Genomic DNA, 18546 nt, shown 5'->3' on the forward strand with positions numbered 1-18546 from the left:
CACATATGAGACACCAGGAGTTTTGTAACAGACGACATTCCTATTATTTAATTTATAGAGTGCCATCAATGGACATGGTCCTTTATAGGGTTAAGAAGAGCAAAAGAAAGAGGTCTCTACTCCAAGGAGCTTACAATCTAGACTTGCTTTGGAGGGGAGCAAAACCCATCCACTTCGGTGGTGGAAAGCTCTGAGGACCAGGCACTTCCAGACCCTGCGCCATTATTTCCTTCACATTAATTTGCAATGAACTGGTGCTATGCCTGCTTCAGAAGTATACAAATGCTGAACTTTGTTAATTCACGAAAAAAGTGATCCACATTTAATGCCATATGGATTTTAAATTCCCTGCAAATAGGTGGCAACACTGCAGAAAAGTGAAGTTTCCTCTGAAATAGGCTTTCAAAAACCCGTCTGATTATATTTTCATCATTTATTTATCGCATTTATATGAAGCCTTTCTATCAAGGCATCCAAGGAGGTTTGCGGGTTAAAATATTAATACAAAACAAGTGGTGCAAATTAATATCAGGTCTATTTCAGGAGCTGGTGGCACTAACACCCTGGCCTGGCCTTCTCCTCTCAGGGAACTCTGGTCTTAAGTAGCCCCAGGGAAAGTGGAGTTGGGGCTGCCCCAACATGTTTAACCTTGACAGCACAATCCTATTTGTGTTTACGCAGAAGGAAGTCTCCTTGAGTTCAATAGGGTTCCCTTCCCTGATAAGGATGTGCCCTAAATTTATCCTCACTGCCAGAAGGGCCTTGTGGAATGTAGACTATTGCAGCTATGACTTTAAGGGGATTGTGTCTCAACTCTTGACATCCGTAGGGTGCAGAAGAGCAGGTGCAGGTATGAAAAGTGTACAGTGCACATGCAATTTTAGCTTATGTACTATAGCAGGGGTGAGAATAGGATCAAACATCCAGTTCCCGAACCATAGTGGAGTCCTAACAGGCCAGGCTAGACTACATTTAGAACTAAGTAGACAGTAATCTTGATTCACATAGGCAGTAGCTTGCATCTCCTGTTTGCCCTATTCCTGGATTCAAAAGAATTGTATGAGAGTTTAAACTGGGCAAGCAACCATGCACATGCCATCCGCACCCACCCTGTGCGCACCAGGCGCATCTCCTTCCGCATCTTTCTTAGGAGCGTTTGGCTGGACACACTTGCATACCTCCCTAAGATCAGAAACCATTCAATGTGGGAAGTCTGGGGGACGGGTGGGAGTGGGTAACATCTGCTGCACCAGTTTAAGCCCTTACATGTTCATTTGAATGCATGCACAGCACTCCTGTTAAGCAGGAAGCTGGTATAAGGAGAACACGCACCAGCAAGCCTGTGATAAGACAAGGGGCTTAAAAAGACGGCATTGCGTTTGCAAACAAAAGAGCAATTCTGAAGATGTCAGGAGAATTACATTGGTGTCAAAGCCAGCACTTGAGCATGCTCCAGTTAGTTGCTTCTGAAAATGCCATCCCTCAACAAAAAAGGTTAAATTTGTGAGCTCTTTATTCTTTATTTTAAAAAAGGTACAGCTTTGTATACAGTAAGCCCACAACTTGCGCACATTTAACTTGTGTGCGTTCAGCTTTGACATATATATGGGTGGAAAGGGGGATGGGCATCCAGAAGAAAAGAAGCTTTGGCAATTCCACACACCATTGTACCCAATGTGTTTTGCCTATATGTAATTTTGGCTTTAGATGTGATCTCCAGAACATAACCCCCATTTAAGCTCAGGGATTACTGAACTACTCTTATTAATATCCTAAAGAACTGAAGATGTAGTCTGGCATGACCAGGTAGAAAAATTAGCAGGCTGGCCAGTGGTTTACCTTATTCAAAACTTGTTTCTAGCAGGTTTAGCAAACTGATTTCAGTGCAAGTTACTTTCAAAAGAATGCACTTGTTTTTATGGACTGCAATGTTACCAATTTCTGCTAGATAACGCCTCTTAAAGGCCTGAGGTGGCTGACACCTGCCATAACTGCTTTTGCTACCTGACAGAAAAAGCTGATGAGTAAGTCCAGTGTGCTGGGTGGTGCTTTGCGCGCTTCAGAAGCAGGCATTGTTTTTTCCTATTTTTCCACGTCCCTCCTTTTGTCAGTATCTACCCAGCTTTAGTACTCAAACCCCAAACCACAATAGCTAACTATGGCAAAGAATGTAGTCCGTTTACAGCTCTTAGATCCACATAGTGCATTTGCAGAAGTAAAAGGGGGGGGGGGAGCATATATTTGTGGATTGTTTTACCTTAAGTGCAATTATTTAAATGCAAAGCCTAAGTAACGTTTCCTGAGCATAAAAGGTTAAGGAAACAAATCTATGTGCACCTTGACTCCATAGAGCAAGACAGCCATTAAATTTCACCTGTGTGTATTTAAGGTGTTCACAGCTTCTAATACAGGGCGGGCAAGCAAGGTGCTGCGCTTCCAAGTGCACAGAGCAAAGCCTACTGCTAAACTGTCATAATTTATATTCATCTTTATAGGGAACTCTCACTGATCTTCCCCAATAGTCATGCTAATGATTTTTTTTTTCTAATCCAACATCAGCTACTCTTTCCTGTTTAATACGAAGGGAGCTAGAAGTGGTGCTTTCTCTTCCGTGACCTAGTCGTCCGAGGAAGAGGCGTCTGCTTGGGATGGCTTTGGCTATTCCCTGCCTTGGGTTCAGAAGGGTTCACTGGTGCTGCCACCTGGCTAGTGCTGGGAACCTGACCCTTGTTCAAAGTCTGAAGCTCGTCCTTGATTTTGGTCAAGGTCTGGCACATCTGGCTGACCTGCCCAGTCAGGTCAGACATGCTCTGGCTGATCACAAGCATGTTATTTGCCATGTCTCTGTGGATTGTTACCAGCTCTTGACAGAACTGCCTGAAGAGCTCCGTCTGTTCAATGTGGGTGTCAAAGAGCTGGCGGTCAAAGCCAGAGATGGGTGGGCTTTGGGCATAGTGCTGAGGGGGCCTAAAGGAGGACTGGGAACATGGGTTTGGTTGCCTCATTTCCTGCCTTTGGTTAATAACATCCGAGTGATCTGACAGAGAAGAAGAATGAAGGTATGATGGTATGGAGAGAAGGTCAGCTTCTTCTGCGTGCCTCTGCAGTGATGAAAAGTGGTGTTGCCGCGAGGGGCCGGGCACCTCCACATCTTCGTCAGCTTGAAACAGAAACAGAAAACACCGGATTATTTACATGAATGTTTTCTTCTGACAATCTCTATTTCAATAAATTCAGGAGAAGCAAGCATTCAACTTGGACTTTTGGTAAAATGCAGAAAGAGTTTTTTTAAGGAATAGACTATGGGGTTGATTCCTTGAAAAAGAATTTCTTGTGTAATGTAAATGTCCATTTACAAAACGCATTTTGCTTAGCATCCCTCTAAGATGACTGCTTTGAAGTCACTAGGTGCAAGGTCAACTATAGATTTTTCTTTGGGGCACAAAATGCCAACAAAAAAACTGAAATTATGCACTTCCTGAGATAAGAGAAGAGTTAATGGTAGACTTTCAAGTGTACACAACCACCACCATGACTGTTGCTTTATCAATCTAATCACATACTGATTTTATATTAAGAGTTTCCAAAGTCATTTCATTCAGTAGCAGGAATTGCAGAGAATCATTTCTTGTGAGGAGTCATCCACCATTAAGTAATCTTTGTAAATTTGTAAGGGACTAGTAATCCCAAAGCAGTCCATAGCTCAGTGGCTGGGCTCTAGCTTGCAAAAAGGTCCCAGGTACCATCCAATAAAGGATCTCAGTGGCAAGGAAAGGGGAGACCCCTGTCAGAATCTTGGAGAGCCAATGGCAGCTGAAGAAGACAATACTGGAAAGATACCACTAGGCAGCTTCATGCAATGGCACAAGCCACTGTGGGTGTGTAGTAGGGATAGTCAGTGTGGTGCCCTTCCAGATATTGCCCAAGCCAACATGGCCAATCCTAAGGGATGCTGGGAGTTGGAGTCTAGCAACATCTAGAAGGCATCACACTGATATCCTCTACCCATTCCCTTGGTTCACAGGAAGCAGCTCTCAAGTGTTAACACCACATTTCCAGTTTCTGCACACACCAAAGCTCTTTCTTATCAGGGACAAGAAGCTTCACCACTGTAAAAAGTGATTTAGTGCAGTTTTTGCATGCTTTTCCTTTTTATCAAATACAATCCAGAAGAGGAAGTTTAACACTAGTACAGAATAATAAAGCCAACAAATAGGAGATTGGCCATATCTCACTGGATGTTTTATGGCAAGAATTTCTGTTGGAGTGGCTAGCATTTAGAACTGCTAGTGGTCCAGTCTAAGAGTAAGCATGAGGCAATGGGTTATAGACCTCTCCCACTACTTAATTATATTTGCTGTGTGGCTAGCTGAGCCTTATAAACCTAGACCGTAGTGCTGCCTGTTGAACAGGGAAAACTACAGAAGACCTTGATGATAAGTGCAGCCTATGCACTTATGGAACTTTCTTCAGGTTTAGTCTACTAGATCAAAAGCTGCAAGCCAGAAGCATACTGCCAGTCTCTTGTTTCCACAAGAGCAATGAAAAATAGTTCTTACCCTACATTTGTAAAGGCTGTCCTGAATATCATGAATACCTGGTAAGATGTTAAAATGGACAAAACCCAAGCATCATTTTGTATATACAAGTGCCAGGGCTAGATCACATAATCACAAATGTGGAAATTCTTGATAGGAGATGAAGTACTGTATGACTCAAGTACACACATTTGCACGCTGTAAGATTGGTGTTGGCAATCCCTTGATCATGGCACATGGGTGGAAAGATCAATGGCATTGCCCATACAAATTGCCCATGGATACGCCAACTCCACATGCTACTATCTTTGCGCAGTGTAGAAATATCCACATTTATGAGCTTGTGAACCCATCTAGTAACCCATATTTTGGATTTATTAAGGATGAAGATTTGGTTCAAACGTTTGGTCTTCCCTTTCCCTCCGTCAATGTGTGCACACAACCTTCCAAGCATCTTCACATTTGCCATTCCACAGACCACGGGCACTGACAATACCTATCCCTTTTTCCTAACTTGACCGAAGTAGCACAGCTCATGCTAGTTCATTCAAGGTGCAGCTCCCTACAATCTATTCCTAACCCAAGGCTGAAGGAGGAAATAGGGTGGAGAGAACCAAAGCGCAACAGGAAACGCCAACCAGAGATAACAATTTCGCTAGCAGGGCAGGGCTGACCTTTCGTGCAATACATACAGTTCTTTGGTCAGAACTGATCTGTTCAGCAGGGAACCAGGGGGGAGGTAATACTTACAGCTGGTTGATGGGCTGTCAACCACGTCCAGATCCGCTCTCCGGAAGCCGTGCATCTGGCGTGACGAATGCAGCGTCGACTCGATGGCTCTCTCGTGGGCGGTCAGGACAATGGCCGAGGGCCTCCCCGGGCTGCTGGGACTGGAGAGGGACCTCTGCATGTATGCCAGTTTGTCTTTGGTCCTTCTCTTCATGTCGTCCCACCTGTGCTTAATATCTTTCACAGACCTGGGGACCTGGCTCACCGATGTGATTTTCCTGGCTATACTTTCCCAGATCTTGTCCCTGTCTGCGTGGGATAGACGTATCGTCTCCCTTCCAAACAGCCTGGCTTCGTTCCGAGTCACTTCCGTGACCAGAATGTCCAGCTCCTCCCTGGAGAACTTGGGCTTCCTCTTTCGTTCTGTCATGTTCCTTGAGTTCAATATCCCACAAAGCACAAATGGGTAAAAGGAAATCAATGTGAAGCACCCAAACCATTACAAGCAAGATACATGACCAATTGCACATTCACTCCCAGCTTGCCGAGGTTTCTCTCCTCTCTTCGCAAAAAGCTTTCCATTTCCCACCACTAAATGGAGAAAGTGCCAGAAAGTGGGGGCTTTTTTTGGGGGGGGAAGAATTCATACACAAGTACCATGTTCTTTTTTTTTTTAATGTAATCTTTCCACTTAAAACAGGTATTTGGAGGTTCTGTTCAATCATTCTCCCAAAAGAAAATATATATATAGCACATATTCTTTGATACAGAACAAATTACATGGATTTACTTCTTTAAAAGATGTCATTGAGTCCAGCAATCCGATTGTGACTCAAGAACCTTTAAAATGGGTATTACTAAGTTTCTCTCAATTAATTCCCCCCTTTCTGTATTTGCTGAAGATATCATCAGTGGATTTTAATCAGTAAAAGGGACTGAGACAAAGCAGAAACAAATGAAGAGTGGGATACTAAGAAGAACCAAACCTACAACTTGGCTTGGGAGAAGGGACTGGGAAAACAGTAGACAACTTTGCGAGAGCTCCTGAAGAAAGCATTCCGTCTACACACACACACACACACACACACACACACGTACCCTAAAATGTTTTGCAAGATTTTTGTTGCAGGCTGACACCAGAACTTCCACCAGCTATCTCAGGACCATCTCACACTACAAATTTAGCAGGTACCCATGATATTTCTGCTATATCCTATTACCTTGCACGCTACATATGTACCTTTATTCCCTCCATGGAGACTCCATTGAGACCTCCCATCCATGCATACATAGCAAATACTCAGCAAAACAAACAAGCAAAACCTCCTCCATGTTTTGGAGTGTAAGGTGCTCATCGCATACAAAAGCGGAAAGAATAGGATAAACACACATGAATTATTCATACAATCCGTATGTTTTGGCTCTAGTGGCCTTGGGTAACTTGCTATGCTCTATTTGGTCTAAAGAACAACTTTTATGCATGTTGCTGAATCTAAATCTCAGCTATAACCATTTGTTTTAAAGGAAACTGAAATCACACTGCACTCGTAAACCTCGTTTTTCAGAAGCACATTGTGCAGAGTTCAATAGGGATTGCTCCCTAGTGCTTAGGACTGCAGCCTCAGTCTGGTTATTAAATTTTTTCTTAAGCTATGTATTTCTTTAAAATATATCTGAACCGCAACAGAAATCATGGGGAGGGCAGGGGGCACCCGGCCCTGTTAGCTTCTGTTTTTAAAAGGGCCCTGTATGTTATGTCAGAGCTATCTTTTCCACTTATTTTATGGTTTCAGCACTCTGGATCACCCTTGCACAGTGCAAGCCATAAAATAACTGTTCTATTTATTTTTAAAATTCTGTATACCCTTCTCCCCACTTCCTGCAAAACGAGTTGCTTAAAGCAGCTTACAAACATAAAAGCAGCAACAATCCAATCGTTTAAATACAAATTACCAAGCTAAAATATAGCAGCAAAAATAAACAACAGAAAGATACACGATTAGCCACCACTGTCTCGTATCTGAGCAATTCTTAGGAAGAGAACCATCTCAAATGGTGGAGCTCCGTGCGGTGATCACTAAAATACTGCAACCTGGTCTGATGCTGAAAGGCAGTGGGTGGCCTTCTTGTTCACCTTTGCTAGTGCAAAAGAAGCACACTGCACTTCTCCACCCTCAATCAGAGCTGCTCAGCTGCGGAGAATATGAGCGCCCTCTCTCCCGTCTCAGTGGAGATTCCACTTTCTGTATGTCCAATCTCTCCTTCCATATCTTTGGTGGTAGAAGCATCCCCAAAAGGAAAGAGAGGAAAGTACAGCCAGCTACAACAGGAGAACATCTGAGAGCACGAAAGTGACAGGGCAGCAAGCTAAGAAGGTGGGTCAAAGTGCCTTCACGCTCAGTAGCGAAGCTCAGACAACACTGATGTGTATGACACTTAAATGAGTTTGCACATATGGATTTTAAAATACCAGGCTGATTTTTGAAGCAAGGTGTAGGTGGCGCCCTGACTTCTCCTGTCTTCTAGAGGACATGGTCACCTCGACCGTCCAACACCTAGGCCTGCCACCTGAAGCTGCCGAAGGGTATTAGCGTTATGACATCTTTTTCAGCTGAAAAATCAACTCTAATAAATGCTCTTCACTTCTCTGCTTCATCAATACACTCTACTATCCTTGAGTGTTTTACAGCTTTCCTTTCTGTGTCATCTGCAAATTGAATGAGCAGAACACTAGGATAAAGGAATTCCCTTAGAAAATGTACAAGACAGCTTCTTATCGGCTTAACTGCCCTATTTAGAGTTCCATCCATCCAACCATCTGTTCTTTTCTTTTTAAGTTTAAGAGCAAGAGATCCACCAGGAGCAAATTACAGGACAATCAAAACAGGAAGCAACACCTAATTAGCTGGCAGTATTCATGGCCAGGAACCATTAGCGTAAATGTTTGTTGGGTAGGCCTTTTTTTTAAAAAAAATAATAATAATTTTAAAAAGCTTTCAAGGAGAACAGGGAACAAGTTTTACAACAGCAGCACATAAAACCACAATGTACAAAAATAATCTTTGGAATGGGGTAGAGTAATAGCTCAATGGTAGAGCAAGGACCACGGTTCAATCTCCAGGTAGGGCTGGAAGAGCTGCTGACTAGAGAGCTGCTGCTATAGATTATGAATTCTGCAAGCAATTCACCACCTATAGCAGGGGTGGGGAACCTGATGTGGTCAGCGAGCCAAATCCTTATTACCCCTACCCCTTGCAGGTCATATTTGACATGTGGGTAGGGCTGCTCACCTGTCCAAGTTCTTTTATATTGTAATTTTATGTTATGAACCACCCTGAGATCTACAGGGCATTATACTTCTGTTACTACTATTAATAATAATTTTATTTGTTGCAATTTCCTGCATTGCAGGGAGTTGGACTAGATGTCCCTTCCAGCTCTGCAGTTCTGTGATCCCCGGATGTCACAGTGATGCACTATAAGCACCCAATAAGAATCACATGGCACTTGATGTTGGGAGACTGGGTGTGGGCATAAATGAGAGCATAAGATCAACAAAGACCCATCTAGTCCAGTGGCCAACCAGCTGCCCAAGAGGCACAAAGAGGACAGAATATGATGGACACAATGAGGCCACAATGAGGACAAGAGTGTCTATTTTGGCGGGAGGGGTGTAGAAAAGTAGGGGAAAATGGAATGGAGTTACCCAGAAAAAGGTAAGGCTGGGTAGGACAAAAACACTCCACACTGCAGCACTGTGTTATGGCTACTGTTTGTAATGCTCATATAACATCTAAATGGCTTGCCCTTTTCTTTTCCGCAAGTATATAATCAACCTGTTAAATTCCCAGCTGGACTGCTTTGCGCAGCTAGGTTAATAATTCTTTGGCCTCATTTAGATTCACCTATAACACAATTAAGTCGCAAACTAACCAACGTATAGAAGGGGAAAACACAATATATGCATGGATTTAAAAAGAAAGGAAAATTCAACACCATTATTAGTGTCTTCAAAGTGTTTTAAGTTCTGTTGCTATAGAGCCAAGTTTGTAAGTAGCACAGACAAACATAAACACACACACACACACCTGTCTCTCTCAAAAGCTGTCCTTTAGGGAATGAGAAAGCAGGAACACCTTAAAATAGGTTAACCTGTTCTGTGCTCCATGAGCAGAGTGGAAAAGGAATTTAAAATGCAATAGGAACAAACAGATCACAACTATCAGTGACAGGCAATAAGAAAAAAAAATACAGTGGTACCTCGGGTTACATACGCTTCAGGTTACATACGCTTCAGGTTACAGACTCCGCTAACCCAGAAATAGTGCTTCAGGTTAAGAACTTTGCTTCAGGATGAGAACAGAAATCGTGCTCTGGCGGCGTAGCGGCAGTGGGAGGCCCCATTAGCTAAAGTGGTGCTTCAGGTTAAGAAAAGTTTCAGGTTAAGTACGGACCTCCGGAACGAATTAAGTACTTAACCCGAGGTACCACTGTATTGTGGGTGTTCCTAGCTTTGCAGATGTACCAAACACACTAATGAATTCTATTTCTCCAATCGTGCCTTTATAACCAACGAAGAAGACAACAAATTTAAATAAATAAGCAAGTCCAAACAAGATGGCTTAGGGAGAATTTCCTTTTTCTTGATTTGCCAACAACCCCCGGAAACCAACAGTTTTTGTTAAAAACATTGAAAAGCAAATAATAAAGAATAATAAAGAAGCAATGAGCCACTTTGGGAGGAGTCAATGTTGATCCAAGTTCTTCTCTTTGCTGCAAATGTAGCCTGACGGCTCAAATGCCGAAGCAGATCAGAAAACGGAAATGTGTGTCTCTTGCCAGAATGCGGAGTGATAAAATCAGAAAGCAAAAGCTTCAGGCAGGCAGCAGTCATTTCCAAAGCACTAACCACAAAGAATGTAAGTAACATGCAGCCTTCCTCCCCTAGGGCTTAAATCCCACGGGAGGAAGTAGGAGGTGAAACAGACAAGAACTAGACTCACCTCATCCAGTTTGACGTAGTCTCATCGGTCCCATCTATGGATTTGTAGCGGTTGTTCTTATCAACAATCTGGAGAGAGAGGAAAGGTGAGGGAGGAGGATACACAACGAGAAGAAAGATACGTAGCAATTGACCTTCAATTCTAAGCATCTCAATTCTAAGTTATCTCTTGGGCAGTATTACCATTTAGCTTGGGAGAGAACTGGGAGACAGTCTACAGAAGAACTGTTTGCTTCCAAGGGACTCATGCTTCAACAGTAAAAATCTTGCTCTAGACTTCTAGTACAGTCGTACCTTGGAAGTCGAATGGAATCTGTTCCGGAAGTCTGTTCCAACTTCCAAAACGTTCGAAAACCAAATCGCGGCTTCTGATTGGCTGCAGGAAGCTCCTGTAGCCAGTCAGAAGCCCTGTTGGACATTCGGCTTCCAAAAATAGTTTGCAAACCAGAACAGTTACTTCTGGGTTTGCGTTACAGATAGGTAGCCGTGTTGGTCTGCCATAGTCAAAACAAAACAAATTCCTTCCAGTAGCACCTTAAAGACCAACTAAGTCAGTTCTTGGTATGAGCTTTCGTGTGCATGCACACTTCTTCAGATACTGAAGAAGTGTGCATGCACACGAAAGCTCATACCAAGAACTGACTTAGTTGGTCTTTAAGGTGCTACTGGAAGGAATTTGTTCTGGGTTTGCGACATTCGGGAAGATCTCCCTGAGCTGCTCTTTGGGGCTGGGGGGGGGGGTTTACTGGGTCCCCCCCCCAGCCCCAAAGAGCGGCGGACAGGCTGCTCCCTGAGCTGGGGGGGCGGAATAATATTTTTTCCCTTGATTTCCCCCTCTGAAAACTAGGTGTGCCCTATGGTCAGGTGCACCTTATGGAGCGAAAAATACAGTAAGTTGTGAAAAGCAAGGTACAGCTGTATTCCATTCTAGACTGCACTTTAAGCCTGGCTGCAAGCAGGAAGTGCTCCTTTTGTGATTGAGCCATGGGAGCATATTTTCTTAACTCAAGTTTTGAAGAACTGAACTCAATAGCTCCTCCACAGCCACACCACTGAGATACTTACCAGCCAAGAGAAGAATCCTGCAGATTTGTCCTGACTGGAGAGCTTCCCTTCATACGGTCCAAAAATACGACCTTTTGGGATAACTTCGTTCACACAGCGCACATCCCGCTCTCCACTGGGCTCTTTCACCACTTCCATGCCAGGTGGAACAGTCATAGCAGCTCGGTCAGGGATGCCAATGGGGACTGGAGCATCCGAGACGAAGACGGGCGGGCCATGGTTTGGACATTCATCCACAAAATACTCCTGGCAGGACTCACAGACTGTAGGGCAAGAGGAAAGAAGATTTTACTCTGGGCCATGGAATACTGTCAAAGAGATGCAACTATTTTTCGTAGGTTCTGATGGTCACATCAAACTTGTTGGCAAGGTAGAACTTCTCATCAAAATTCTAAGCTTTGGGAAGTTTCGCAGACTGCTTTGTGAAAGCAGTTCCCAGCCTTGAAGAACCTATGCTGTCCAGAGCCTTGGGAAGAGCCGAGTGCGCAGTCCCTGACTGTCCCTGTCCTTGACAGCTGGCAAAGTAATTTTAGCTCAGCCTTGATGTTAACATAGAAAAGTACAGCCATACCTTGGAAGCCGAACACCTTGGCTCCCAAACAAATCGGCTCCCAAACGATCGAAACCTGGAAGTGAGTGTTCCAGTTTTCGAATGATTTTCAGAAGCCAAATGTCCAGTGCGGCTTCTGTGGCCAATTGGAAGCTGCGCTTTGGTTTTCAAACGGTCAAATGGACTCCCGGAACGCATTCTGTTCGAAAACCAAGGTACCACTGAAAAGGCTTTCCTAGAAGGCCTAATTCACAGAATCATGCAGGGGAAAATAATAAGGCATCTTCTAATCCACCCACTGTTGCAAAGCAGCATTTATCATTTTTGCCCATAAATTGACCTCTGTAATCCAGACCAAATTCATCTGCTTGGGCCTCCAGCTGTAGCCAACACCAGAGAGACACCGCTGTGAGGCTGAGCTGCATCAGCTCTCCTTACCAAGAATTGGGGCAGAGAGAGGGGAGCACACCTTCATCTGTGGCTGCCTGCAGGGGCCCCTGGCGCCAGAAGACTTTGTAAAACGTGGCACTTGCTGCTTGCTGGATGAGGTAATGCATTCCCCATAGCCTTTCCTTTCCAGGAGCAGATACACATAACCACTTCCTAGGTAACATTTCCTTTAAAACTTCCTGCATTGCAGTTCATCGTAGTGTAGAGGCCCACAGCCGACTTAACACAATCCTGCAACTGCTCAGAAATCCATGCCGGTGAGCAGGGGAGATGGCAGAGGGTATGGTAACCCTTGGCCCCAAGTCTCTGGCTTTCAATACCGTTAGAATTTCCCCGGGGGTAATTTTTCAATGGTTGCCACAATTAGAGAGACGAAATCTAGGGTGAAATGGACACCGTCTGTTAAAGGGGGAATTTATTTCCCTTTGAGAGGATTCGTTATGCTTCTCCTCCCAGATGTAGGTGGGCAAAATATAGTCAGCCAAGGTAAAGCTAAAGGTACCCCTGACCATTAGGTCCAGTCATGGCTGACTCTGGGGTTGCGGCACTCATCTCGCTTTAATGGCCGAGGGGGCCAGCGTATAGCTTCCAGGTCATGTGGCCAGGATGACTAAGCCGCTTCTGGCGAACCAGAGCAGTGCACGGAAACACCGTTTACCTTCCCGACGGGGCGGTACCTATTTATCTACTTGCACTTTGACGTGCTTTTGAACTGCTAGGTTGGCAGGAGCAGGGACTGAGCAACAGGAGCTCACCTCGTCACGGGGATTTGAACCGCCGACCTTCTGATCGGCAAGTCCTAGGCTCTGTGGTTTAACCCACAGCGCCACCCGCGTCCCATAGTCAGCCAAACTGACCAGCAACCAAGCCAATGTCACCTCACTTCCTCTAAGCATAAAAGTCAGAGTACGAATGATGAGCGGGGAGGGAGAGGTATAATTTCAGAGAAATGGGTTAAGTGAAGGGGATGGTGATTTCTTAATAGTAAGAGCAGTTTAACAATGGGACCAATTGCCTGGGACAGGGGTGAGCTCTCCCTTGCTGCATTTGCAGCCATTTGCTCTGGATTTCCTGCATCAAGCAGGGAGCTGGACCACAATAAGATCCCCTCCAAATATATGAGTCTGTGAAATTAAGACTAGTAAATAATTCTCTGGCAGGGTGAATAAACCCTCTTGCTTTTCATTATTCAGCCAGAATGGACTACAGATTTCAGGCACTGGAAATGTACACATTGAAAGCAAAAGCAAAAATAACAAGTAACCAAAGTTTCGCAGCATCCCTGCCAAGGATCCACCATGACATCCCCCGAGAAACTGTGATGTTGGGAACAGGACCAAGAATAGAGCTCTTCTGCAAATTAAAATAAAAGCTAGCTACATTATTGAGTTATGTCCCTCCTGATAAAGTATATTTAGCTCCTTCACGGTTGGGCTCTGCTGTTCCCTAGAAAGATTAAGAGCATATTTCTATTCATGTTGGCTAGTGTTACATGGAGCAGAGGACAGGAGGCATTTCTCTGCTGTGTAACACAAATCTTCTATATGAAACAAAACGGTATTGTTCTGCTGCCCGGTTGTTTGCCATCCTATACCTCTTTGGGAGGAAATGTGGGATAGAAATTTAATTTGAAATAAATAAATAAGATCTGAGGAGGAGGCGGGATTCTTTTCTCTGGTATCTGAATCTATGCCGGTGTGTCTGCCTATCAATGGTTCTGCTCAATCTCCATTCTGGAACCTCTGACCGCTAGCCTTATTTACATGTCAGCTGATGCCAAGGACCAGTCTGAATCACGGCACATGCCTGCATATGCTGAAAACTGTCTCCAGTACACAAGGAGCACTGAAAAAGAAGGGCTCTCTTAGCTCTTCCGACTCAGCAGGTGGGGTTGCAACAGACAACTTTCTCCCCCTTCTGAAGGCTTAAGGGGGGAAATGATACAACAATTCATTTTGTTCACCAGTGAGATACTTACACCAGAAATCTACTTGCTGAAAACTCTTGGACATGATCAAATCTTGCTTTCCTTTCAGTTTTTTATGCTCTACGTTCACGGACTGGGAGTCAACCTTTCCAGAACTTGATGAGAAAGGAAGAGAACACAAGTGTGAGATACATTTGGGAAGGGGTTGAGAAAAAATGTTTAAGAGAGCAAGTGTATTTCTTAGCAACATCCAGACAAAAAATAAACATCAGCTTTCGGACTCTCCATAATTAATGCCTCTCTATTGTTTTCTGTATTACTTTACTCAACAGATGTAGTGCTTCTGAAATATACTGGCTTTCCCAGGCTTCTATTGAGCACACCACCAAATCATGTATTAGTAACAATCACTACAGCAAGCACTTTTGGGGGGGCGGGGTGGGGGAGTAAACACAATGAGTAAATGCTGGCTTTTATGGCAAAGAAAAAACATTGAGGGTGATAAGCTACAAGCATTAAAATATCATGATGATATTAAAAACAGAAGTTTCAATTTGTAAGCATGTGCTTATTGTGAATTACAGTACTACACCATGCTCCTACAGTCTTAAGCAGAGCGATAAGGATGTGACTGCTCAAATGGTGATCCAGAAAGCTGTGTTGCCCTGGGATCCACTGGTTGCACAGTCCTAGATCATAGAAGCATAGAACTGTAGAGTTGGAAATGGACCACACGGGTCATCTAGTCCAACCCCCTGCAATGCAGGAATTTAGCTGTGCTGTCAGCTCTAATCACAATGCAAACATATTAAAACGCTCTTACTTATAGGTGAAACATGAATCATGTAGGCGTAGTGTTTTTAAAACTGTGTTCCTAGGAAGTTTGACATTTCTCCTGGGGCAAAAACCATGATGCACAGGTACAAGGGACTTTTGTGTTTTGGGGTAATGGCCCATTATTTATTTATTTTATAAAATCTATGCACCTCTTGATAGTAAAACAACAACAACAACCCCAAACCACCTCAGAGCAGTCTATATGTTTTTTTTGTTTGTTTTTTTTAAATCAACAATAAATAAATAACAATTTTAAAAATTCAAAGAACAAAAAACAGATTAAAACATGCATCAATATTCTAAATAAAATGTTTTTAGCAGGCACACAGCCCATGGAAGATGCACAGGTGCTCCTTAGCAAGCATATCAATTTGGAAAGGGGTTTCCACAGAGTTGGCTTGAAATCTCCTTACCAGAGTTGCCCATATTCATCTTCCTGGCATGGAGAGCAGGGTTCCGTCTTGATAGTTACCATTTCCCCCAAACAATCGTTCAGTTTTTCACTCATGTTCTGTAAGAAATTCAAAGATGGACAGAAGGGTAAATAGTTCTGTTCACTTTCCAGATTTCTAGGTCCCCTTTCAGGGTTGCCCTTCTCAGGGCGGCACTGGATATTTCAACTGAGTTCCCAAACAGTTTCCCAGGCACTCCTGTTCCATGGCCTGAGGACATATGAAAGGTTCATATGAACCTTTTCTAAGATCTTCCTCCGAGACTCTATTCCAGGTGTCATCAACTTCAGAGGAGAGGCAATGTTGACCAGAGATAGTGTGATATCCAATGTTAATCCTACTCACAGCAGACCTAAGACTATTGATTTCAATGGGTCTACTTCAAGTGGAATGATTGTCATCTGGGATTTGTCAGTGGCATCTCCCTGACGGTGAAATATTTCCCCCAACTCAACTTGCACCTAATCTCAGTTTTTAGCCACATGGCAAAGGCAGAAACGCCCTCCCATCAGATGTCAAGGAGATAAATAACTATACAACTTTTAGCCCTGTCTCTGGAGGTTTTTAATGTTTGATGTTTTATGGTGGTTGGGGCAATCCAGCCAGGTGGGCAGGGTATAAATAATATAACTATTATCATTATCATCAGCATCATCAGCATCTTTGCTCATAATGGGTGATTTGACCTCTGCCTTGGCTTTAATAATAATAATAATAATAATAATAATTTATTATTTGTACCCCGCCCATCTGGCTGGGTTTCCCCAGCCACTCTGGGCGGCTTCCAACAGAGATAAAAAATACACTAAAATGTCACATATTAAAAACTTCCCTGAACAGGGCTGCCTTCAGATGTCTTCTGAATGTCAGGTAGTTGTCCATCGCCTTGACATTCGATGGGAGGGCATTCCACAGGGCGGGCGCCACCACCGAGAAGGCCCTCTGCCTGGTTCCCTGCAACTTGGCCTCTCGCAGTGAGGGAACCGCCAGAAGGCCCTCGGAGCTGGACCTCAGTGTCCGGGCAGAACGATGGGGGAGGAGACGCTCCTTCAGATATACTGGACCGAGGCCATTTAGGGCTTTAAAGGTCAGCACCAACACTTTGAATTGTGCTCGGAAACGTACTGGGAGCCAATGTAGGTCTTTCAAGACCGGTGTTATATGGTCTCGGCGGCCGCTCCCAGTCACCAGTCTAGCTGCCGCATTCTGTATTAGTTGTAGTTTCCGGGTCACCTTCAAAGGTAGCCCCACGTAGAGCGCATTGCAGTAGTCCAAGCGGGAGATAACCAGAGCATGTACCACTCTGGCGAGACAGTCTGCAGGCAGATAGGGTCTCAGCCTACGTACCAGATGGAGCTGGTAAACAGCTGCCCTGGATACAGATTTGACCTGTGCCTCCATGGACAGCTGTGAGTCCAAAATGACTCCCAGGCTGCGCACCTGGTCCTTCAGGGGCACAGTTACCCCATTCAGGACCAGGGAATCCTCCACACCTGCCCGCCTCCTGTCCCCCAAAAACAGTACTTCTGTCTTGTCAGGATTCAACCTCAATCTGTTAGCCGCCATCCATCCTCCAACCGCTTCCAGACACTCACACAGGACCTTTACCGCCTTCACTGGTTCTGATTTAAAAGAGAGGTAGAGCTGGGTATCATCTGCATACTGATGAACACCCAGCCCAAACCTCCTGATGATCCCTCCCAGCGGCTGCATGTAGATGTTGAAAAGCATGGGGGAGAGGACAGAACCCTGAGGCACCCCACAAGTGAGCGGCCAGGGGTCTGAACACTCATCCCCCACCACCACTTTCTGAACACGGCCCAGGAGGAAGGAGCGGAACCACTGTATGACAGTGCCCCCAGCTCCCAGCCCCTCAAGACGGTCCAGAAGGATGTCATGGTCGATGGTATCAAACGCCGCTGAGAGATCCAGCAGAACTAGGAAACAGCTCTCACCTTTGTCCCTAGCCCGCCGGAGATCATCAACCAGTGCGACCAAGGCAGTTTCAGTCCCATGATGAGGCCTGAATCCCGACTGGAAGGGATCCAAATGGTCCGCTTCTTCCAGGCGTGCCTGGAGTTGTTCAGCAACCACTCGCTCAATCACCTTGCCCAAGAATGGGAGGTTTGAGACTGGGCGATAATTGGCCATCGTGGCCGCATCTAAAGATGGTTTTTTAAGAAGCGGTTTAATAACCGCCTCTTTCAGCGGGTCTGGGAAGGCTCCCTCACGGAGGGAAGCATTCACCACCCCACGAAGCCCATCGCCCAGTCCTTCCCGGCTAGCTTTTATAAGCCAGGATGGGCAAGGATCCAGGAGACAGGTGGTTGGCTTCACTCGTCCAAGCAGCCTGTCCACATCCTCGGAGGTAACAGATTGAAATTGATCCCACACAACTTGACCAGACAGGACTCTAGCACTCTCCCGCCCCGGCCCTGCTCCCACGGTGGAGTCTACTTCTTCCCGAATCTGAGCGATTTTATCTGCAAAAAAATTTGCAAAATCATTGCAGGAGAACATGTGGCCCGTACTGGGCCCCGATGTTACAGGTGGTTCCGCTAAATTGCGAACCACCTGAAAGAGTCTCCTGCTGCTGTTTTCTGCAGATGCAATAGAGGCGGTGAAGAAAGTCTTCTTTGCCGTCGCTATCGCCACTTGGTAGGCTCGACGTTGAGCTCTAACCCGTGTCCGGTCAGATTCAGAATGAGTTATCCGCCACCGGCGCTCTAGCCGTCTCAACGATTGTTTCATTGCCCTCAGATCCGTGGAAAACCACGGGGCTCTCCGGGCTTCATGCAATCGGAGAGGGCGCTTCGGAGCCAAACAGTCAATAGCCCTGGTTAACTCCACATTCCAGCGGGCCACCAGGGAATCGGCTGAAAGGCCATCAACATGGGATAAAGCATCCCCAACCACTCTCTGGAAACCATTTGGATCCATTAAGTGGCGGGGGCGGACCATCCGAATCGGTCCCACCTCCCTGCAGAGGGGATGGG

General features: G+C 45.0%; 1 protein-coding gene across 2 annotated transcripts in view; it reads right to left on the bottom strand.

Moving 5' to 3' along the window:
- Window positions 1-18546, bottom strand: part of PRDM11 (PR/SET domain 11) — a 48593-nt gene that overhangs the window by 14083 nt on the left and 15964 nt on the right. For both annotated transcript variants that reach the window (XM_081834300.1, XM_081834301.1), the window contains exons 2-5: window positions 15512-15609; window positions 14313-14416; window positions 11335-11597; window positions 10271-10338 (exon numbers count right to left, since the gene is read on the bottom strand). In XM_081834300.1, coding sequence (XP_081690426.1) covers window positions 10271-10338; window positions 11335-11597; window positions 14313-14416; window positions 15512-15606 — 530 coding nt within the window. In that variant the 5' untranslated portion in view covers window positions 15607-15609. The remainder of the gene's footprint in view (window positions 1-10270; window positions 10339-11334; window positions 11598-14312; window positions 14417-15511; window positions 15610-18546) is intronic.

This window comes from Podarcis erhardii, assembly GCF_964252035.2.
Source record: "Podarcis erhardii genome assembly, chromosome: 1".
Classification (NCBI taxonomy): Eukaryota; Metazoa; Chordata; class Lepidosauria; order Squamata; family Lacertidae; genus Podarcis; species Podarcis erhardii.